Source organism: Ranitomeya variabilis, chromosome 3 (assembly GCF_051348905.1).
Source record: "Ranitomeya variabilis isolate aRanVar5 chromosome 3, aRanVar5.hap1, whole genome shotgun sequence".
Classification (NCBI taxonomy): Eukaryota; Metazoa; Chordata; class Amphibia; order Anura; family Dendrobatidae; genus Ranitomeya; species Ranitomeya variabilis.
In genome coordinates, this window is record NC_135234.1 from 160,480,044 (window position 1) to 160,504,489 (window position 24,446).

General features: G+C 43.3%; 1 protein-coding gene and 1 long non-coding RNA gene across 2 annotated transcripts in view; one reads left to right on the forward strand and one right to left on the reverse strand.

The window, feature by feature from the left end:
* The window catches only part of OTC (ornithine transcarbamylase), an 87,552-nt gene that overhangs the window by 50,448 nt on the left and 12,658 nt on the right, over positions 1 to 24,446 (reverse strand). The window contains exons 2-3 of the mRNA XM_077299471.1: positions 20,945 to 21,074; positions 14,853 to 14,934 (exon numbers count right to left, since the gene is read on the reverse strand). Coding sequence (XP_077155586.1) covers positions 14,853 to 14,934; positions 20,945 to 21,074 — 212 coding nt within the window. The remainder of the gene's footprint in view (positions 1 to 14,852; positions 14,935 to 20,944; positions 21,075 to 24,446) is intronic.
* Positions 15,109 to 21,321, forward strand: LOC143818032 (uncharacterized). Its single transcript, XR_013224274.1, has 3 exons — positions 15,109 to 15,170; positions 20,083 to 20,138; positions 21,284 to 21,321. It is a non-coding gene; the product is annotated as an uncharacterized LOC143818032 (long non-coding RNA).

The window sequence follows — 24,446 nt, forward strand, 5'->3', positions numbered from 1 at the left end:
GGCCAGCTGGGATGGCCATTTTTCTAAGTTTATTTTGGATTTGTTGGAATTTGCTTTAGCACACAATTTTTTTGTGTTAAAGGATCGTTTTTTTCTACAGACGCAGGGTACTGCGATGGGCGCGGCCTGTGCCCCGTTGTATGCAAACCTGTTTCTCGGTTTCTGGGAGAGGCAGGTTTTCCAGGGCGACGGGGTGCAGGCCGCGGACCCAGTAATAGGCTGGTTTCGCTACATTGATGATGTGTTGATGTTTTGTGAGGGTAGCGAGACCAGCCTATTGAATTTTATGAGACAACTGAACGATAATTCGTTTAATTTGAAATTTACTTTTCAGTGGCACAGAAAACATGTTGATTTTTTGGACATTAGTTTGTGGGTCGGGGAGGATGGACGAATAGAAACTGATCTATATAGGAAGGAAACCTCTGTAAATTTTCTCCTGCATGCCTCCTCGGCCCACAGCTATTCAACCATTAAGGCCATCCCGGTTGGCCAGTATCTTAGGAACAGGAGAGTGTGTTCCACAGAGACCCGATTCGAGCAACAATCTATCACTCTTACGGATAGGTTTAAGGCCAGGGGGTACAGCACCCGGTGCATCAAATCAGGATACAGACGTGCTAGATCCACAAGAAGGAACGACCTGTTAAAACCCCCTGATAAGAAAACTAAGAAGAGAAGTGAATACAAATTGAGTTATATCTCAACATCTAATTGTCGTTGGGACATGATGCACGAAATTCTGAAAAGACACTGGCCGGTACTACATAGTGACAATGTTCTGGCTGCTCATCTGTCAGAATTCCCACAGATGACACAAAGAAGAAGCAGAAATTTGAGGGACCAGTTGGTAAACAGCCACTATGTGGCAAGACAACCGGTGATATTTAATCAGAGTGGTAATAGGCAAGGCTGTTTTCCATGAGGGTCCTGCGTGGCATGCCCCAACATAATGAGATGTGGGTCCTTCAAATCAACTGATGGGAGCAGGGAATTTAAGATTAGAGATTATATCTCTTGCAATACATCATACGTGGTATATTATGTGTTGTGAATTCCGTTCTCGGGCTCCCTCCCGTGGTCGTGAATGGTACTTTGGTGGGTTTTGTCCTTGGACACGCTCTGGTGGCTTTGAGTGGAACTGCTGATCTTTGAGGTTGGCTTTCTCAGCTGCCCTCGTTTATTGCTGCTGCGGGCTTCCCTATTTAACTCTGCCCAGGTCGTTAGTCCATGCCAGCTGTCAATGTCTCAGTACTGGTTCAGATCTCTCTTGGATTTCTCTGATGACCTGTCTACTCCAGCAGAAGCTAAGTCCTTGCTAGTCCATTTGCTGTTCATTGGTTTTTGAATATATTTCTCAGTACATGCTATGTTTTTGTCCAGCTTGCTATTATGATATTTCCTTGCTAGCTGGAAGCTCTGGGGGTGCAGAGCTGCACCTCCACACCGTGAGTCAGTGTGGAGATCTTTTTGCACACTCTGCGTGGTTTTTGTAGTTTGTAATACTGACCGCATAGTTCCCTTTCCTATCCTCTGTCTTTCTAGAGAAGATTCGGCCTCCTTTGCTAAAATCTGTTTCATTCCTGTGTTTGTTACTTCCCTCTTAACTCACAGTCAATATTTGTGGGGGGCTACCTTACTTTGGGGAATTTCTCTGATGCAAGTTAGGCTGCTATTTCTATCTTTAGGGGTAGTTAGCTCTTAGGCTGGGAAGAGGCGTCTAGGGAGAGTTAGGTACGCTCCACGGCTATTTCTAGTGTGTGTGATAGGATTAGGGATTGCGGTCAGTAGAGTTACCACTTCCTCAGAGCTTGTCCCAGGTTTTCCATTTTAACCATCAGGTCATTTCGGGTGCTCCTAACCACCAGGTCCATAACAGTACAGCTGGCCTACAAAGTGTTAATGCATCTCAAAAGAGGGAAAAGAGAAGTTCTGAGTCAATTTTTTTTTCTTTGCAACTTGTTTTGTCTTTCTTTTCCCCTTAACCTCTGGGTGGTTCAGGACTCAGGTGTAGATATGGATATTCAAGGTTTGTCCTCTTGTGTGGATCAACTCGCTGCTAGGGTACAGAGTATTCAAGATTATGTAGTTCAGAATCCGATGTTAGAGCCTAGAATTCCAATTCCTGATTTGTTTTCTGGGGATAGATCTAAATTTTTGAATTTCAAAAATAATTGCAGACTGTTTCTTGCTCTGAAACCCCGCTCCTCTGGTGATCCCATTCAGCAAGTAAAGATTATTATTTCTTTGTTGCGTGGTGACCCGCAAGACTGGGCATTCTCTCTTGAGCCAGGAAATCCTGCATTGCTTAATGTGGATGCATTTTTTCTAGCGCTTGGATTGCTTTATGACGAACCTAATTCTGTGGATCAGGCAGAAAAGATCTTGCTGACTCTATGTCAGGGTCAGGATGAAGCAGAAGTGTATTGCCAGAAGTTTAGAAAGTGGTCTGTGCTTACCCAATGGAATGAGTGTGCCCTGGCAGCAATTTTCAGAAAGGGTCTTTCTGAAGCCCTTAAGGATGTTATGGTGGGGTTCCCCACGCCTGCTGGTCTGAATGAGTCAATGTCTGTGGCCATTCAGATTGATCGGCGTTTGCGCGAGCGCAAAGTTGTGCACCATTTGGCGGTGTCCTCTGAGCGGAGGCCTGAGCCTATGCAATGTGATAGGACTGTGACCAGAGCTGAACGGCAAGAACACAGACATCAGAATGGGCTGTGTTTTTACTGTGGTGACTCCTCTCATGCTATCTCTGATTGTCCTAAGCGCACTAAGAGGTTCGCTAGGTCTGTCACCATTTGTACTTTGCAGCCTAAATTTCTCTTATCTGTTACTCTGATTTGCTCATTGTCGTCCTACTCTGTTATGGCATTTGTGGATTCGGGCGCTGCCCTGAACTTGATGGACTTGGAGTTTGCCCGGCGTTGTGGTCTTTCCTTGGAGCCTTTGCAGAGTCCTATTCCCTTAAGGGGGATTGATGCTACGCCATTGGCCAAGAATAAACCTCAGTACTGGACTCAGCTGACCATGTACATGGCTCCCGCACATCAGGAAAATATTTGCTTTTTGGTTTTGCATAATTTGCATGATGTTGTCGTGTTGGGTTTGCCATGGTTACAGGTTCATAATCCAGTACTGGATTGGAAATCAATGTCTGTGTCTAGTTGGGGTTGTCAAGGGATACATGGTGATGTTCCTTTGATGTCAATTTCTTCTTCCACTCCTTCTGAAGTCCCTGAGTTTTTGTCGGATTACCAGGATGTATTTGATGAGCCCAAGTCCAGTGCCCTACCTCCTCATAGGGACTGTGATTGCGCTATTAATTTGATTCCTGGTAGTAAGTTCCCTAAGGGCCGACTGTTCAATTTATCTGTGCCAAAACATGCCGCTATGCGGAGTTATGTAAAGGAGTCCTTGGAGAAAGGGCATATTCGCCCGTCTTCGTCGCCGTTGGGAGCAGGGTTCTTTTTTGTGGCCAAGAAGGATGGCTCTCTGAGACCCTGTATAGATTACCGCCTTCTCAATAAAATCACGGTCAAATTTCAGTACCCTTTGCCTCTGTTGTCTGATTTGTTTGCTCGGATTAAGGGGGCTAGTTGGTTTACCAAGATTGACCTTCGAGGGGCGTATAATCTTGTGCGTATTAAACAGGGCGATGAATGGAAAACAGCATTTAATACGCCCGAGGGCCATTTTGAGTACCTGGTGATGCCATTCGGGCTTTCTAATGCTCCATCTGTGTTTCAGTCCTTTATGCACGACATCTTCCGGAAGTATCTGGATAGGTTCATGATCGTATATTTGGATGATATTTTGGTCTTTTCGGATGATTGGGAATCTCATGTAAGGCAGGTCAGGATGGTGTTCCAGGTCCTTCGTGCTAATGCGTTGTTTGTGAAGGGGTCTAAATGCCTCTTTGGAGTTCAGAAGGTTTCCTTTTTGGGCTTCATTTTTTCTCCTTCTACTATCGAGATGGATCCTGTTAAAGTTCAGGCCATTTATGATTGGACTCAACCTACATCTGTGAAGAGTCTTCAGAAGTTCCTGGGCTTTGCTAATTTTTACCGTCGCTTCATCGCTAATTTTTCTAGTGTGGTTAAGCCTTTGACTGATTTGACGAATAAAGGCGCTGATGTGGCGAATTGGTCCCCTGCGGCCGTTGAGGCTTTTCAGGAGCTTAAACGTCGTTTTACTTCAGCCCCTGTGCTGCGTCAGCCAGATGTTTTGCTCCCTTTTCAGGTCGAGGTTGATGCTTCTGAGATTGGGGCAGGGGCTGTTTTGTCTCAGAGAAGTTCTGATGGCTCCTTGATGAAGCCGTGTGCTTTCTTTTCTAGAAAGTTTTCGCCTGCTGAGCGTAATTATGATGTCGGCAATCGGGAGTTGTTGGCTATGAAGTGGGCATTCGAGGAGTGGCGACATTGGCTTGAGGGAGCCAAACATCGCGTGGTGGTCCTGACTGATCACAAGAATCTGACTTACCTCGAGTCCGCCAAGCGGTTGAACCCTAGACAGGCTCGATGGTCACTGTTTTTCTCCCGTTTCGATTTTGTGGTTTAATACCTTCCGGGATCTAAGAATGTGAAGGCTGATGCCCTTTCTAGGAGTTTTTTGCCTGATTCTCCAGGAGTCCCTGAGCTGGCTGGTATTCTTAAAGAGGGGGTGATTCTATCTGCCATCTCCCCTGATTTGCGGCGGATGCTGCAGGAGTTTCAGGCTGATAGACCTGACCGCTGCCCAGTGGAGAAACTGTTTGTCCCTGATAGATGGACTAGTAGGGTTATTTCTGAGGTTCATTGTTCAGTGTTGGCCGGTCATCCTGGGATTTTTGGTACCAGAGATTTTGTTGCTAGGTCCTTTTGGTGGCCTTCCTTGTCACGGGATGTGCATTCTTTTGTGCAGTCCTGTGGGACTTGTGCTCGGGCCAAACCTTGCTGTTCTCGTGCCAGTGGGTTGCTTTTGCCTTTGCCTGTCCCGAAGAGGCCCTGGACGCATATTTCCATGGATTTTATTTCTGATCTTCCTGTCTCTCAAAGGATGTCTGTCATTTGGGTGGTTTGTGATCGGTTTTCTAAGATGGTCCATTTGGTACCCTTGCCTAAATTGCCTTCCTCCTCTGATTTGGTTCCATTATTTTTTCAGCATGTGGTTCGTTTGCATGGCATTCCGGAGAACATTGTGTCGGACAGAGGTTCCCAGTTTGTTTCTAGGTTTTGGCGGTCCTTTTGTGCTAAGATGGGCATTGATTTGTCTTTTTCTTCAGCGTTCCATCCTCAGACAAATGGCCAAACCGAACGAACCAATCAGACCTTGGAGACCTATCTGAGATGATTTGTTTCTGCTGATCAGGATGATTGGGTGACCTTCTTGCCATTGGCCGAGTTCGCCCTTAATAATCGGGCTAGTTCTGCTACTTTGGTTTCGCCTTTTTTTTGTAATTCTGGTTTTCATCCTCGTTTTTCCTCAGGGCAGGTTGAGCCTTCTGACTGTCCTGGTGTGGATTCTGTGGTGGACAGGTTGCAGCAAATTTGGACTCACGTGGTGGACAATTTGACGCTGTCTCAGGAGAAGGCTCAACGTTTTGCTAACCGCCATCGCTGTGTTGGTCCCCGACTTCGTGTTGGGGATTTGGTTTGGTTGTCCTCTCGTTATGTTCCTATGAAGGTTTCTTCTCCTAAGTTCAAGCCTCGTTTCATTGGTCCTTATAAGATTTCTGAAATTATCAATCCTGTGTCGTTTCGTTTGGGTTTTCCAGCTTCTTTTGCCATCCATAATGTGTTCCATAGGTCGTTGTTGCGGAGATATGTGGCGCCTATGGTTCCTTCCGTTGATCCTCCTGCTCCGGTGTTGGTTGAGGGGGAGTTGGAGTATGTGGTGGAGAAGATTTTAGATTCTCGTATTTCGAGACGGAAGCTTCAGTACCTGGTTAAATGGAAGGGCTATGGTCAGGAGGATAATTCCTGGGTTGTTGCCTCCGATGTTCATGCTGCCGATTTGGTTCGTGCCTTTCATTTGGCTCGTCCTGATCGGCCTGGGGGCTCTGGTGAGGGTTCGGTGACCCCTCCTCAAGGGGGGGGTACTGTTGTGAATTCCGTTCTCGGGCTCCCTCCTGTGGTCATGAATGGTACTTTGGTGGGTTCTGTCCTTGGACACCCTCTGGTGGCTTTGAGTGGAACTGCTGATCTTTGAGGTTGGCTTTCTCAGCTGCCCTCGTTTATTGCTGCTGCGGGCTTCCCTATTTAACTCTGCCCAGGTCATTAGTCCATGCCAGCTGTCAATGTCTCAGTACTGGTTCAGATCTCTCTTGAATTTCTCTGATGACCTGTCTACTCCAGCAGAAGCTAAGTCCTTGCTAGTCCATTTGCTGTTCATTGGTTTTTGAATATATTTCTCAGTACATGCTATGTTTTTGTCCAGCTTGCTATTATGATATTTCCTTGCTAGCTGGAAGCTCTGGGGGTGCAGAGCTGCACCTCCACACCGTGAGTCAGTGTGGAGGTCTTTTTGCACACTCTGCGTGGTTTTTGTAGTTTTTAATACTGACCGCATAGTTCCCTTTCCTATCCTCTGTCTTTCTAGAGAAGATTCGGCCTCCTTTGCTAAAATCTGTTTCATTCCTGTGTTTGTTACTTCCCTCTTAACTCACAGTCAATATTTGTGGGGGGCTACCTTACTTTGGGGAATTTTTCTGAGGCAAGTTAGGCTGCTATTTCTATCTTTAGGGGTAGTTAGCTCTTAGGCTGTGAAGAGGCGTCTAGGGAGAGTTAGGTATGCTCCACGGCTATTTCTACCACCAGGTCCATAACAATTATGCCACTTGTCCCTGCTCCCTGATATATGTGGGTCTCACATTAAGAGAACTTAAAATCAGGACCCGGGAACCCGGGAACACGTCCGTGACATTAGAGCGGCCAAAGAGGCACTTAGATATTTCAACACTGAAGACCCTGCCAAGACACTTCAGGGAACATCATGGATGTGACCCCAGGGGCCTGAGAGTTCAGGGGATTGACCGTGTTTATGGAGGTATCAGGGGTGGTAACTTGAAATAAGTCCTCGCTCAACGCGAATGTAGGTGGATCGTTACCCTTGATACTATATCACCCAAGGGTCTAAATGAAAAACTAATGTTTGTACCTTTTTTGTGAATTTCTATAATCTGGAAATTGGGTATCATATCCCCTTTGTTGGACCAGGGTGTCATGTCCTCACAGTTTTTCTCTTATGCATTTAGATTATAGGTAGCTGATAATGGATGTAATTTGGAATCATGGTATGTTTTTAATTATGTGTGTCTCTGTTTTTGTATTTAGTATTGATATTTTGAATTCCTTACATGTGACCTGCAATCTCTGCACTGCTTTCGGATCCCGGCCATCAAGATTTTACATCATGCAAAAGATTCCATCAATTCACTATTTGGGTGATATACTGCTGGGATTTGGACTGAATGGAGAGGGGTGGGAAGAAGACTTTTGGGGGGATACTTTTATAATATTATATTTTGTAATGCTGTATATGCATCTTATTATGCACTTTAATGTATTGTATATTATATTTTTCACATATATTCACTGTTTGTTGTCACCATATGTGGATAATTTGTAAATATTATGCTACATACTTTATTGTTTTGAATTTTGGATCTTATTCTAATATATAGGTTTTTTGTTTTTTAATCACTGTTTCACTTATATTATCATATTTATTAATAGATCCTCACTATGGTTCTGTTTCCCCTCTTCTTCTCCCCCTGCCCTCTTGACTGAATCTTCAGGATTGTGCATCAATATATAGGTGAGATGACTTACATGTCATTTATATAAATTGTTGACGTAGTAGTGTTTTTAGATTTTTTATTTTTATAATATGGTCACCTATAAAATATTGATGCAGAATGGTGGATGGTATATGGCGTATGACACTACCCCTGATGTTTGGGCCTTGCATATTGCACATTTGTGTGAGTAATTTATATAATGTTATTACCTACTAGCCTGTGTCTTTGGTTCGGTGGTGCTGTGGTCGATTGCGCGCATGCGCATTACTGTCGGGGTTGCCATGGTGTTAGAGTCGCGATGCGGCTCGAGGGATGTGATGCTCCGGCCATGCGCGTGCGCACTGTGGTTTTGGATCATGGCCGAACTAGTTCCGGTTGAGATTACTGTGTGGTTCCGGGAACACGACCGCGAGTAGCGCGCATGCGCACCTTGACTTACCCGACATTGCTTAATTCTTTTTACATCTAAAATATATGCAGCGCAGATGGTTACTAGGTACCATAGGCGATATTTCGCCCACATGCGCGCTGCATAATGACGCTTATGGAATGTGCACTTCTTTATGTGTGCGGGGTTTAGGTGCGCATGCGCCACACATACTGGTGTGCCGGTTTCCTATAAATAGTGCAGTAGAGGTGAGACACGCTTATCACTCACCCTTTGAGAAAGCGATCACGCGAAACGCGCATCAGGGGCTGTGGTTAGGCCACACAGGAGTCCAGACTTATTATGGGTGACTTCACTCTGCCTCATTGATATGTATGAATATTGGACATATCGGCTTATATGTGAATATGGGGCTATGGAGTCTAAGGAACGATTCCTCATTGTAGGATTATTGATAGTTCAGTGACCTTTGATATCTACCCAGGTCGAACTGTGGATGTGTGTCCTACCATTAGTGTACTGGTTGGTTTTTCCTCCTCTCTACATGTTGGAATTTTTTCATGTATTTCATCATGTATTTATTTGTTTGTTATTTTTGATATTGGGAACAAAATAAAATATCTATACATTTTTTATACGTTTTGGTGTCTATACTCCCTTTTTCGCTAGCGTATTATGTTCTAAATTAAGGAGTGGTACACCTCCAGACATATATACCTTTTTCATATTTGGGAGAGCCTCAGATATTGAACATGCTCTCGGCCATTTATGTTGCTACATGCTTATCGATTACTGTATTTGCAAAGTCCCCATATAAGAAGAAATGATTCATATTTTGTTCATTGCATGATTACATTAAGGGGTGTTCAGATTATGAAATTGTAAGGGGCATAGCGACAATTGTAGCAGCACCCAAAAACATAAGTGACAACAATACCCTGAAGTGTAAAGGGTGACTTCTGCTTGTTAAAGGGAACCTGTCACCAGGTTTTCCCAATATGAAGTATGGCCAGCGCCTTTAAGCCCTCTTTTCCAGCATTCCAGTATGATGTATGAACAGTGGCATGTAAAACTTTGAGCATCCCTGGTCAAAATTGCTGTTTTTGTGAACAGCTAAGCAAATTAAGCATGAAATAATCTGAAAAAGGGCTAAAGTTAAAGATGATACATTCTCTTTTTATTTTAGGCACTATATATATATATATATATATATATATATATATATATATATATACTTGTATATATATAAAAACATTTTTACATTTTAAAAATTACAAAAAGGAAAATGGATAGAATGCAAAAGATTGGGCACCCTTGGAGATGTGTGTGCTCGGATAACTTTGACCAAGGTTTCAGACCTTAATTAGCCTGTCAGGGTTATGGCTTGTTCATTATCATCGTTAGGAAAGGCCAGGTGATGAAAATTCCGCAGCTTTATAAAAACCCATGCCAAAAAGCAGCAGCCAATGATTCTTCTAAGCAGCTGCCTGGCACTCTGAAAATGAAAATGGTTGAGTCCCACAAACCAGGAGAAGGCTATAAGAAGATAGCAAAGTGTTTTCAAGCTGCCCTTTCCTCAGTTCAAAATGTAATTAAGAAATGGCAGTTAACAGGAACAGTGGAGGTTAAGATAAGGTCTGGAAGACTTAGCAAAATTTCAGTCAGGGCTGCTTGTAGGATTGCTAGAGAGGAAGAACCCCCGCTTGACTGCAAAATACCTTTAGAAAGATTTAGCAGACTCTGGAGTTGTGGACTTTGTTCTACTGCTCAGAGATCCCTGCACAAATATGTCATGAGAAGAAAACCTCTTCTGCGTCCTCACTATCACATTCAGCATCAGAAGTAAGCGGCAGAAAATCTAAACATGCCTTGTGCATTTTGGAAACTAATCCTGTGGACTGATGAAGTTAAAATAGAACTCTTTAGCCACAAAGATCAAAGGTTTGTGTGAAGAAAAAAGGGCAATTTCAGGAGAAGAACATCTCGCCAGCTATTAAGCATGGGGGTGGATCAATCATGCTTTGGGGTTGTGTTGCAGCCAATGGCTGCAAAAAGCATTTATAAGCTGTGATACTTGCAAAATTAGGGTTCTACTAAGTACTAACCATGCAGAGTGCCCAAACTTTTGCATTGACCCATATTCCTTTTTGCAATTTAAAAATGCGAAAGATGAAGATATATATACATTTTTTGTATAAAATACAAAGAGAATGTGTGATCTTTAACTTTAGGCCTTTTAATGGTCATTTCATCTTCAGCTTGCTTAACTCTTCATTATAACAGCAATTTTGATGAGGGGTGCCCAAACTTTTACATACCACTGTATGTCCCTAATTCTCTATGCAAGTCGCAAAAAAGACCCTTTAATGTACTCACAGAAGGTGAAGTTTGGTGCAATGGCATTTCTTGTCTTGATCCAGTTCCTTCTCTCTCCCTTCAATCGCCCTCTTCCTTCTCTGCTTTATGCGGGTGATGCGTCCTATGTCATCATCATGGTGCCCCTCATCACGTTCCTGTGCTGGCGCACTTCTGTCTGTACTTCCACGGGCAGTGCTGAGTACTGTAGTGTGCATGTAATGGCTTTACCTATGGGTTAAAGGGCGCCAATTGGCCTTTACTCGCACATGCACACTACAGTACTTTGCTCTACCCTCAGCAGTGCAGAGAGATGTGCGCCTACGCAGGAGGTACACATCCTGGGGACACTGTGTGGGTGACGTATGATTATCCTGGGGACACTGTGTGGGTGACGTATGATGCGTTACCCACATGAAGAAGGGAAGGAGGACGGCGATTGTAAGAAGAGAAGAGGCACTAGCTCAAGACCAGATCGAACCGCTCCATCTGTGAGTATAATAAAAGGTCTTTTTTTGTGTAGGGGACATACAGCTTACTGGAATGCTGTGAAAAAAGGGCTAACAGGTACTGGTCCTACAATTATATTGGGAAAACCTGGCGACAGGGTCCCTTTAGTGCTCCCTAGGCGGCCTAAGACCTTTGGATGGTTCATTTCTCTTGACGCATTGCTTGCAAAATACTAAGACTAATCTTTAACCCCTTCATGCCTCAGCCAATTTTTGTGTTTAGGTTTTTGTTTTATCTCTTACAATTTTGAATGAGACCATTTATTTTACCAGACAATATAGTGGTAAATTGAAAACAAATTCAAGTGTGGCAAAGTGGCGAAAAAAATGCAATCCCGTCATTGTTTTGGAGATTATGTTTTTTTTTACCTCCAGTCACAGATATCACGACAGGTGCCAGTTTTATAACACAGCTGGCACCTGCCCGCCATGGAAACGGCTTTGTACGGTAGGCGTGTATGGTATATCCCACATCGGAAGAGGTGAAAATTAAACTTTTAGTACAGTAGAATTCAGGTAGATGTGAATACAGATAATGGCAATATCAAGAGAAATAAGCATCACACTCCCCAAACACGTATCTTCAGTATGGGTGCAGGTAGTAAAGTACCCTGGTCCAGAGACACACTTGAGATCCAATAAATCTAAAAAAAAATAATAAAAGATGCAACACTCCTGCTTCATTCAAGGTGTTGGACAATGCTGGACAGAGCATGGTAGAACTGTTACATGTCTGGTGAATAGAACACCTTGGATGAAGCTGGAGTGTTGCGGTTTTTACAGATGATCGCAGGGTAATTCTTGGTGCATACAGCTTCTGTTAAGGGGCAGAGGTAACAGAGCTTGATGGTTATAATTAGTGGTACAATATTTACATAGGGTTTTCTGGTTTCAGAAAAGTTGTGTCTCTATTAGCAACTTCTTTTAAAATGCTAAACAGTGCTTTACTCACTTTCCCCAGGTCTATTACAGAAACTTTACCACTGCCCCGGTCTCTGTCTTTCCTCTGCAGTGCTCACTTCACTGTGACAGTGCTGCAGACAATCACTGAGCTCAGCAGCTTGTGCCATCTACATATAAACTGTACCGATGTAGACAGCACAAGTCACTGAGCTTAGTAACTGGCTGATGTGACGTCAGAGCTGCAGACAAATAACAAAGACCATGGCAATGGCAGAAACTCAACACAGGACCTGGGGAGGGTGAGCAAAGAACAGTATTTTTACTTATAACATACTACGCCTAGGGACATAACTTTTCTGAAACTGGAAAATCACAGCTGTAATTCTGCTTCATAACAGTACATTTGGGCCTTACGGGCAGCACGGTGGCGCAGTGGTTAGCACAGCAGCCTTGCAGCGCTGGAGTCCTGGGTTCTAATCCCACTCAGAACAACATCTGCAAAGAGTTTGTATGTTCTCTCCGTGTTTGCGTGGGTTTCCTCCGGTTTCCTCCCACATTCAAAAGACATACTGATAGGGAATTTAGATTGTGAGCCCCATCGGGGACAGCGATGATAATGTGTGCAAACTGTAAAGCGCTACGGAATATGTTAGTGCTATATAAAAGTAAAGATTATTAGTCTTCTTATTATTATATTTCTGCAAAATGGGATTAGCACGGTCCCACTGTGTCAGTATCTCTTAACTGCAACCCCATAGACATGGCCGACACTTAGTCCCACATGACTGTCTCTTCGTGGCTCATTACAAACCTAGAGTTTCCAGTTGCTTCCCTCTCGCTATTTTGTTGTCTCTCTTACACAGCATGAGAATCCCTATAGTTCAACAAAACATCTCACCTTTTCTACAACTCTCGGCAACTTAATAAAAGGAAAGCTGACAGCTGATACATGCTGCCCGATCTACAGGCAGCATGTATCAGACACTGACTGCATTACTTTAGCCATATATGTTTCACCCTGAAACAATGCGGTGTTGCAGAGAAAAACATACTTAAAAAGCCACCAGGGACCGAGCGCCACAGGAGATACTAGTAGAGTCCTGGGCGATGTCTACCAGTCAAATCCTCTGGAGTGACAGCTGCCGATCTCTGCTCCTGCTATGGAAGCGAGACCCGCACAACATTGGAGCAGGAGAAGGTAAGAAGAATCGTTTATTTATTTTTTAAAAATATGTTGGAGAAGAGCAGCATAACGGGAACATAGTTATTGAAAGGGGCCCAAGATGGGGGGTTCTAATACATTACACCAGGAAGGGACCCAGGATAGGCATCTTTATTACAGGATGAGTGACATTATTGAATAAAGGGGCCAGGATGGAGGACATTATTACAGGATTAGTGTTATTTTATTCCCGCTGCCTAAGCATTTTATTGTTCTTTTTAAATCCACCGTATGGTTCCAGAAGTATGGGTCTTTACCAAGGAGCAGTGGCCTACAAGATAATAATGGAGAGCAGCCTAAAGAACGCCCGTAGAGAATCAAGCAAGTCCCTTTTTTAATTACCATAAAAATTAGAATATTACTAAATAAAAGGCCCATGTCTCTATCTATAAGCTGGATTAAAAAAAACAATAACAACATTAAACAACAACAAAAACAAAGCCCATTACTTAGAAGAACAACAGAAATATAATAAGTGCAAAAACTTTCGAGCTGTAACAAGTAAAGTTGAGCGAATATGTTCGGAATCGGTCACCGAATCTGAATTTGCCATATAGTTACGCTATTCGTGCCGAATTTATGTTTGATGATCGGTTCCAAACATATTCGTTCATTTCTGCTCCCATTGACTCCAATGACGTTCAACTGTGTTCGACAAATATTGCAAAAACAATATTCACTGCCGATCATCATCGGAACCGCATTTAGAAAAATTCGCTTAACTCTAGTGACAAGTCCTCTTTTCCTTGTCAACTCTTCAAAGCAGGAGGCAGAGGAAGCAGTTTGAAGATTTTTGCCTTTCCAATCGTCTGGAGTTTAATGCTGCTCCCCCCTGCCTCCTGCTTGTGATCCATATGTTTCTCCTTGTCATCTCTTAGAAATATGGCATGCGGGAAAGGGGTACAAAGCTGTATCTCACAGAATACCCTGGAGACTGCAGTGTAAGGTGGGGCATTTTAAAAGGAAAAGTCAAAAGTTACATGTCACTAAACTCCTTAATTGCTGCTGATACATGGGACTGATAATACTTCTGAAAGCTGAAAATGTCGGCTGCATGACTGTATATTACACTGTACTAGGAGAACTATGTCAGAGGGGAAGAAGGATCAAAGAAGGCAGATGGCCTATATTTGGCACATCATCTAGAACAGGTACTATGTGCAGATAGTGTTTTTTGAAGCAGTAAAAAAAATACTTTTTTTTATATGAAACAATTCAAGAAACTGATAAGGGTTTTTAGAATTTTTTAAGCCTTTGGAAAAGTTTTTACTAAAGTCATTTTTCAGTGACGGGGGGTGGGGGGGTTGGTTTGAGGTTTTCTTGTTATGGGAGCGGGGAGGGATGTGTTTGGTGTATTTACATTTATTAAAAAATGGGGACAGTATTATCATTTGTACTCTTATGCATGCTTATGTATGTAATGTTTTCTGCTTTCTTCAATAAAAAGTATTTGATTTAAAAACAAATGTCATTTTTCAGCCTTTTGATTGGACAAAAAACTTCTCCAAGAACGCCATGCGTACACATCCTTAGAAAGTAGATAAAGAAGCAGCTTACCTAGAAGAGGAAACAAACAGACTGCAGAATCACAATACATACATATTTTCTACATCTCTTGGAGCAATAAAATTATACGCAAATGTTCATGTAACCTTTAAATAAAAAGCGATCCTTTTGGAATAGATCACGTGACATTACCTGTTTCAGTGGAAAGCCTAGTTCTGGTGCTTCTTTTCTCAAATATCATTGCAAGAGATTTACCCTGCAGTAAAGGCAGATACTAGAAAGAAAAAACAATTGTGAGATAAAATATGCAGAGAAACCACATAGCCAGATTACGAGGAAACCTAACTCTGCTAAAACCTAGAAACATGAGCTTGTGTGCAGGTAAATACATTTCCTACTTTCTTCTGAGGCTGTACCCTTTGCTTTAGCCAGATCTTTCAAGCTAAGGACAAGATTGAAACTCGCATATGTTAGATCAGGAAAGCCTTTCTCAAGGTTCAGGCAGATTTGGTCAGTATTTTGTAGTTAATTTTTAAAACTGATATCTGGGTGTGAAATCTAGATGGAAAAATGAATTGCGGTATATGCAATAATATGTAGAATGTTTGCAAATGATACTTGGTGATATTTCAAACATTTTACATTGCTTTATTTCTGAAATGCTCCTTTTACCATAATGCAAAGGCAGAACAAATGTTTGGGTTGTTGAGGACGTAGAGTACTGACTGAATTACCACTGGGACCTCAATTTTCTGAAATGTCACTTGTTATTGTATCACTGTAGTTGTATAGCTGTGTATTGATTTCTACAATTGCAGCATTTTTTACTCTATAATTACTGATCATATCGAGGATCCAACGATAACAGCAAAAGAACAGTACTAAGGTTTATTACACATTTTATTTGCTGTGTATGTTTGGTATTTGGAGTTTACGTCAAACTAAGGTTATTTTTATGTTACCACTTTGCCAGACGTCAGTGACTCCATTGGGGCTTCAAGCCCTGAAAAACTGAATTCGGGTAAAACCACTGACGGCCATAGAGTTTAATGAAGCGGCTCTATCTGACCTACTTATCGTCAGTGGAGCACCCCGTCAGGGCAGTGGGGTACTCGGTACCGGGTCCGATGTTCACAGGGGGATGTCACGGTGGCTGACCCGGTTCGTGGCACTCGGACGTCCGTATAAAAAGGGAAAGGTCTTTAAAGGGATAAAGTTTATGTTCGTGACGCCACCTGTGGTATTCGGTCAGGGTGACCGACGCTGCTTTAAGGGGTCCGCTGGGGTGATGTTATGGCAGCTAGATGGTATAACTTCCCACAGGTGAAGTGTATCCCCAGGGCTTCCTGATGTATAGATGGTGAATGATGAGTGGCGCAGTGAAGAACGAGGACACAGAGTTGCAGTCTCTTTACCTTTGCTGAAGACTTCAGCATCCACAGTCCAGAGCACCAGACCACAGGGCAGGCAGAGTCCGGCCAGTTTGGAGGCAAGTCCAGAGTCCCCTTGTCCAGGTGGAGAATAAAAGCCTTTCCTCTGGTGTAGTCCCTTACTGCTAAGCTTCTTATAAGGTCCTCACAGATGTTATCTCTCTCTGTCCCCCCGATTGGATAGGACATACCCGTATGACTGGTGACTTGAGGCGGTTTATAGGGACTCTAGCATGCCCCAGCCTCTAGGGTTGTCACCGTGCCTCCTGGGTGTTAGGTCAGACAGGTAACGTAGAGTTCAGCTGTCCTGCCGGTCTCTGATGTAAGCCATAGAGGTCCTTACAACCTCGATGTTCCGGCTACTGGTCTCTGCACCTCAGAAGGAGGCAGCCTGCTCGGGGCTGTTCCCCTTCTGATATCCTCTCCTGTGCTTCCTCTCCTGCACGCTCTCTGCAAACAATTCGGCCTTCAAAAGTCTCTTTCTGGGAGCTGCAGCTCTGTGGGCATGCACAGCTCCATGGACCCTCTGTCCTCCTCAGACTACTGTCTGGAACTAATTAACTCTCCCTACAAACTACCTGTTATATGTATATGGAGAATCACTTAGTAAATAGGATCAGAAGCTCCCCCTGGTGGCCTGGAGTGTGAATTGTGTTGCATGTTTGTGGTACCTGGAAACAGTTATCCTTCCTTGCCTCCAAACGTAGCATCACTCTCCCCGAGAGGAAAGCAATACCACTGTGACGACCAGGACCCTGGGGCACCACATCAGCATCTGACTTTTGGAGGTGGGCATAAGATTCAGGGGTTCAGATACAAGCCCGATGCAGCCACTGACATGTTGCAAAGATGCAATCTGAACCCAGTCTTATTCATAGGACCCAACGATTTGAAGAAGGCCAAAAGAGTGTAAGGCAAATTTTGTAAATATACAGTGTGAAAGTATTCGGCTCCCTGGTACTTTTCAACCTTTTCCCACATATCCCCTGACAGTGACCTGAGCGCGCAGCCCCGGTGACCGCAGTGACAAGCCAGGACCCCTGAGTGTGACAAGTAAACTGCTCAGTGTGTGTGTAGCATTGCTACTGTAGAAAGCCTGCCAGCCTGATATACAGAGACTCGCAGCAGAGAGGCGGAGTTACTTCCTGCTTTCAGCTTCACTGGAAGAAAAAGACTGCAAAAGACTTAACCCCAGAGTCTCCAGTTCCCAGGAGACAAAGAAGAGACTTCAGGATCTCAAGCGCTGCTGGTGACTGTACCCACATTGGAATTAGGACCCTCCAGTCAGGACCTCCCTGGACTGATAAGTTACAAGAACACTCGTTAACCCTTTTGATTCCGCTTAACTGTTTACTGTTTGATTTATCTAGATTAACCCCCTGTTTACTCCCTGCGAGGAGAATCTTACTCCTGTTAATAAATTCCCCTCAACAGTTGGTCTGTCTGTTCCGTGGTGACATACTCAACCCTGCACTCTATTACACATACAAGGGTAAGGAGCCTTGCATACAAGAACAAGGACAGGGGAGCCATGCACACAAGGACAGGGACGGGTGAGTATGTACTGTTTTTTTTTTACTTTTACAATGGTAACCAGGGTAAATATCGGGTTACTAAGCGCAGCCCTGCGCTTAGTAACCCGATATTTACCCTGGTTACCATTGTAAAACATTGCTGGCATCGTTGCTTTTGCTGTCAAACACAACGATACACACCGACCTAACGAAGAAATAAGGTGCTGGCCTTCTAGCTCCGACCAACGATATCACAGCAGGATCCAGATCGCTGCTGTGTGTCAAACACAATGATATCGCTATCCAGGACGCTGCAACGTCACGGATCGTTGTCGTTCTCGTTGGAAAGTTGTTCAGTGTGAAGGTACCTTAACAGTGGATGACAGGTTGCTGCCGGACACACGCACACACTGTCTCTTATCACAGGCCTGGTCGGCAGTGTTCATCCTTCTGACACTGTTAGTCACAGTTTCCACAGCATTCATTTAAAGTGATCCTTTTACCACTGTCCCACCGACTCTGACTGCATTAAACACAAAATAATCTTCCAAAGTTGAGTGCCAAGCATTCTTCTTAGTTATGCTCTGGGTTAATAACCCTGACTGCTCTCCAAGAATTTTTTTTATTTTTTACACATGTTTTTTTTTATTTTAATCCTGTGGTTTTACAGCATTTTATTTGCGGCAAGACTGCAGCAAGATGATGAATGTAGCAAGAAAATGCCAGAGCCAATAGAAAAATGTGAATCACACTACAAACTGCCTTATTGTTTTGTTTTTTTAGACTGTTGGTGTGTTTTTGTGTGCCTAAACATTATTTTTAAATGTGTGGTATAGTGTTTTATCACGACCACACCCTCAAACTGGATCTATTTCCAAACTAAAAAAAACATCTTTTTAAGCAATTCCTGACTGCAGTCCTCATGATAATCCCAAGATCTTGAGAAAATTCTTTCATTTGTGAGAGGGAGGTTGAGATGGATCTGTAAGGGTATGTTTCCATGTGCCAGAATGGCTGCGCATTGGACGCAGCGGATACCTCCCAAAGCCCTGCCCCCTTTTATATGCGCGGTGATTCCGTCTATGTTCATTGAACACAGACGGAATCACCGCATCCTACACATAGGACTGTGGTATTTATCTTGCTGAGACGGAGCGTCTCCGCAAGATAAATAGACATGCTGCGGTCTATAAAGACGCGCCGCATGTCCGGATACGCAGGGCCGCCGGACGCTGCCGTGCCCGCATAGTGGAGACGGGATTTCATATAATCCCCTCCAGTATGCTGTAACATCTGGCCGCTGCGGCTGTACGCAGTGTCCAATCCGCAGCAAATCCTGATGTAATCCTGCACGTGGAAACATACCCTGAGAGTGTGACAAGAGCAGTCATACGCCTCTCCCCCTAAAGACAACATTTGCAGGAATTGTACAGGAATAAATGTTAGAATATGGTTTTATTGTATGAGCAAAGTAAAACTTGAAACTCCATTGAATCTTAAGCTATGTGCACACGTTGCAGATTGGTGTGTGGATTTTTCCGCACTGTTATTGCAAAATCTGCAGGTAAACCGCACTGCGTATTCCACCTGCGCTTTTACACCTGCAGATTCCTATTGAGGAGCAGGTCTAGGAACAGTTAAAGAGTTGGGACTAGCTCAGCCAAGGGAGGAAGCTAGGTTAGATAAAAACGGGAGAACTTCCTTATTAGAGTGAGATGAGCTTAGATAGAAGTGATAGCAGAAGTCCAAGGACAGAGGGCTGAGGACACAAATGTTTACGGACTGTTAGAAAGCATAAAAACAGCCACAACAATCTTCAGCGGATCTTCCCTGAAATGTCCGGTGCATATGGGCCAAATTATGCACAGAACCCTGCCTTAGGCCGGGGTCACACTTGCGAGTGCAAGCGCGAGTCTGTCACCTCAATACCCGGCACTGCCGCTGGCAATCGGGACCAGAGCATTCAGCTGCATAGAAATACATGCAGCCGCATGCTCCAGTCCCGAGTGTCGGCAGCAGTGCAGGGTTTTGAGGCGAGAGACACGCACGAGTTTCTTGCATTTCACTCGCAAGTGTGACCCCGACCTTAATCTCTCTCCACATGGGAAAGCCGGATGGGTAATCAAATACGGAAGTTGGGACGGGACTCATGGGAGCTGCAAAGATGGACGGAGTATCCGAGAAGTCAGAGATGTCAGTGAGAAAAGGGATAGCTCAGGCTGAAGGAACCGTAACTGCGACAACATATTGTGCTGTAACAATTGAACTTGGACTGCTCAGTAAAGTTAAACTGTTTGAAAATAACCAGGTGTTCCCTATTGAACGTGCAGTTGTTTCTGGATCTGGGATCGTGGAACGTAATTGTTATACAGTACACCCACAGCACAAGGGAAGCGGGACACTATTTACTTGTGGGGTGACAGGTTGTGGGAACACAGCAGCCCCTCACCTAAGACTTCTGCCCTGTGCACCTTACAGATCATCTGTACCGAATTGACATATTGATGACTGAAGACCATGTCAGGATTTACCAGGTTGGTCTTTCTTGGTTACCTTGGGAATTCTGAATTCTGTAAGACCGGACCACTTTTTCACGGATTATGGTGAATTTTGTACCCTGTTCTTTATGGGATAATTTGTTGGTGTATATGGCATATTATAAGTTAAAAAAATGTAAAAAAAAATATGGCAGTGGCAAAGACATCCAAAAGACATCCAAAAAGATGTCAGAAAAGACTCATCAGTAAAAACACTACTAACGTGTCTGTCAATTGCTCTAAAAACCATGCTGGTACGTTATATAGTGGGATGAACAAAGAGCTAGCACTAGACAATAGATGGAAGTTGCTGGTACGTTGGCCCGGGTGTGATTGCAACTCTTAGGCTGCCGTCACACTAGCAGTATTTGGTCAGTATTTTACATCAGTATTTGTAAGCCAAAACCAGAAGTGGAACAATTAGAGGAAAAGTATAATAGAAACATATGCACCACTTCTGTATTTATCACCCACTCCTGGTTTTGGCTTACAAATACTGATGTAAAATACTGACCAAATACTGCTAGTGTGACGGCAGCCTTACAGCTACGCCCCTGGGTGGCACACTGGATTTTCTGGGACATGTCTTTAGGCTGCTCAGCATTATCACCCTGTGAGCAATGCTCCCTTGGTGAACAACCCTAATAATTATCAATAAATAAAAAGGCCCATATCTCTGGACACAAAAATGGCATATTCAAGGGAATAAAATAAGTGCAAAAACTGAGCACTTCATTTTACAATGTACATAATATGTCACGGGAGAAGAGCTTAATACAGCACATTCATGATTTACTTCTCACCTCTCCTTTTTGTTTTATCCTGTGTTTCAAATCTGCTGATACCCATAGAAAATGCTTTATTTCTTCAGCATTGAAGTTTTTCAGTGTTAAAAGATCACAACCTTTCAACTGTAGATTACTATGAGAAGACCTGTAAGTGAAGAACATGCCATGGTCAATTTGTGTATGCTAAGGCTGAGGTTACACCGTGTTTTGGGGAAATGTAGTCATGTAACAGTTATTAAACAAAATATATACACACATACAGTATATGGAAACAGGGAGTAGAGAAATGATTCCTCAAAATTCCTTCTTTTACTCGGAGACCATGTTTACACACTCTTGGCATTCTCTCAACAGCTTCATCAGGTAGTCACCTGAAATGGCTTTCACTGAACAGATATGCCTTGCCAAGAGTTCATTTGTGGTATCACCAGCCTTCAGAAAGTGTATGTGACCATCAGGAGTGTTTTGCAGGGGCAGTGTTGGTACACCGTTCCAAACAATGCTGAGCCCTATTCCACAACTGCTCTTAGCCAGAATATGGCAAGAACCTCTCAACCAAGTAAATAAGTAAAGAGAAACAATGGTCCATCATTTCTTTCAAACATGAATGTTAGTTAAACTGGAAAACTGACAGAACCTTGAAGGCATTCTCAAGCAGAGTTATGAAAATGATAAATTGCTGTGATGAAACTGATTCTCATGAGGATTGTCCCAAGAATGAAAGACTAAGAATTATCTCTGCTGTAGAGGTAAGTTCATTAGAGTTGCCAACCTCAGAAACTGCAAATTGACTGTCACGGGGTTACCGCAACAGTGAGGAGCCTTAAGACCGCATCGTCTCATTGCTCCTTCTCTGGCGCTGAGATAAAGCACTTCTCCTTCATTTTAATGGTGTTTATTCCTTCTGGCAGAAGGCTATGTAGGAAATCCCTGTGCTCACAGCTGAGCTTGGTTAGCCACTCCTTTCCCTTTAATAATCTGATACAAATCCCAGTCAGAGCTAGCATTTGCTGCATGGGTAACAGAGGGAGAGGAGTTCATATGAGAATGAGAGTTAGAGGAGTTATCAGTGACTGTTGCGTGGTTTGTATGTGTGGTAATTCCGTATCCTCTATTGTGGTTTATTCCCCTACCTCCACGCCCCAATGCATTCCTCTGTTATATGTGAGTGAAGATTGAGATCTCGTTGCCGACAGAGAGAAGTCACAATGTTACAATATTTCTCTAGTCTGCTATGGATGACAAAGTGTCCAATTTTTTCATAAGTTCTATCCAGCTCATTAAAAAAGTGGATGAATCCAGCTGTTATATGTGTATGCACATCTAATGCAGTTACAAATGTAGTGTAAACTTAATCCCTAAAACCAAGGATTTGACTACAGACATGTATTAGGTTCTCTTCAGGCTATTTTCCTTTCAATGAATAGCTTTATCTAGTTTCTTTATGCCAGAATTAATTTTAATTTTTGGAAAAATGAAAAACAGCTATAAAATGACAAATGAAGGTTCCCTCTCTGTGTCCTTAGGGTAAGTCTCCACGTTCAGGATTGCATCAGGATTTGGTCAGGATTTTCCATCAGTTTTTGTAAGCCAAAACCAGGAGTGGGTGATAAATGCAGAAGTGGAGCATATGCTTCTATTATACTTTTCCTCTAATTGTTCCACTCCTGGTTTTGGCTTACAAATACTGATGGAAAATCCTGACCAAATCCTGATGCAATCCTGAACATGGAGACATACCCTAAGGCTTTTTTCCTCTTTGACTTGTGTACACTTTATAATTTACAGTATGGGTGCATGCATATATTTCAACTTGTATTCTAATTTTATAAATTCAATGAAGCCACTGTCTCATTGTAAATCAAAGATCATGGACTCCAGACTGAGAAATGTTGCCTACACAAATTAACTGTAGCGGAATATCAGGCCACGAGGAACATTCATTCTGCTGCTAATTCATTTAGGTCGTAGAGGAATTTCTAAACTCAATATACGGTATTTAGATAATCAACCACCAGACCTGTGGAGGTCTATTAAGTTTTTAATCTCATGATATAAACAATAATGTTTTCATCCAGTGGCAGCAAGCAGAGGGGTCTAAATAAAGAGAATTATTCTAATATAAGCTATCCAAACTTGAATTATATAATGTAGCTGTAATTATAACATTGTCCGCACTTGCGCTATTGTAAATTGTGTGACTGAGTATTAAAGAGGACCTTTCATCAAATTTTTCATGTTGAACTGGACAACAATTGTAATAGTGGTTGCAGAGAATTTTTTTTTCCCTCTCTGTTACAGAAATATTGACAATCACAATCAAAGCATTTGACACCATATGAGTAAACTTTTGTTAAGTCCCAGTGGATGTTATTAGATACCATATATTCTCGAGTATAAGCCGACCCGAGTGTAAGCCGAGGCACCTAATTTTGCCATGGAAAACTGGGTAAGCTTATTGACTCGAGTATAAGCCGGGTATGCATTGTCCCCTCATCCCTGTCCTGCTATGTGTGGCTCCCCCCAGTCTCATAGTTGTATGCATGGCTCAACGTCTTCCCCGTCCTCCCCCTTCTATGCATGGCTCAGCGTCCTTCCTGTCCTCCTCACCCTGTCGTGCACGTCCTTGCATCTCCGTTGTCCAGCGCCGGCAGCTCCCCTTTCCTCTGCTCAGCGGTCACGTGGTACCGCTCATTAAGGTAATGAATATGAGCTCCACACCTATGGGAGTGGAGACGCGTACATATTCATTACCTTAATGAGCGGTACCATGTGACTGCTGAGCAGAGGAGAGGAGAGCTGCCGATGCTGCACAACAGAGATGCAGGGACGTGCAGGACCGCGCAAGGAGGGTGAGTATGATGTCACAGCTGCTGGCTCCTGCCGCTGCTCCCCCTCCCCTGCCGGCTTTCTGGGACTGTGACTCGTGTATAAGCCGACAGGGGCATTTTCAGCACAAAAAAATGTGCTGAAAATCTCGGCTTATACATGAGTATATATGGTAGTTTTTACTGGGGGTGTGTACTTCTTCCTCCTGTATGCTGACGAATCATAAACAGGCAGCAATACAGCAAAAAAACAAAAATAACTTAGAAAAGTTTTCTTTAGAGATTTAATGACACTTATGTCTGCTGTGCTCAAGCAAATTGTAATCGCTCTGCATTGAGAGCAGGCTGTCAGTATGTCTCACACAAGAGAAGTCTGTTCTGGGCTACTCCTATGTGACATGTAATGATACTCTTCTTTGATCTCACTTCAGAGTGGTTACAAGTTGCTTTAGCAGAATAGACATTAGTGCGATTATTGACACATCTTTGAACAGGCAGTTTGGGAGAGAGGCAGCACAGCACAGGAGAACTGATAGAAAAGTTTCTAATTTGAAACAGCTAAACTCAGCTATACTGCTCCTCCCCCAACAAAGAGCTTATCTGAATGGCTTTGATCATCCATGATTTCTAATCACGAACGAGGTTAGACTAAGAGATCAGGCTGTCTGTCATACATCGCACACACTGAG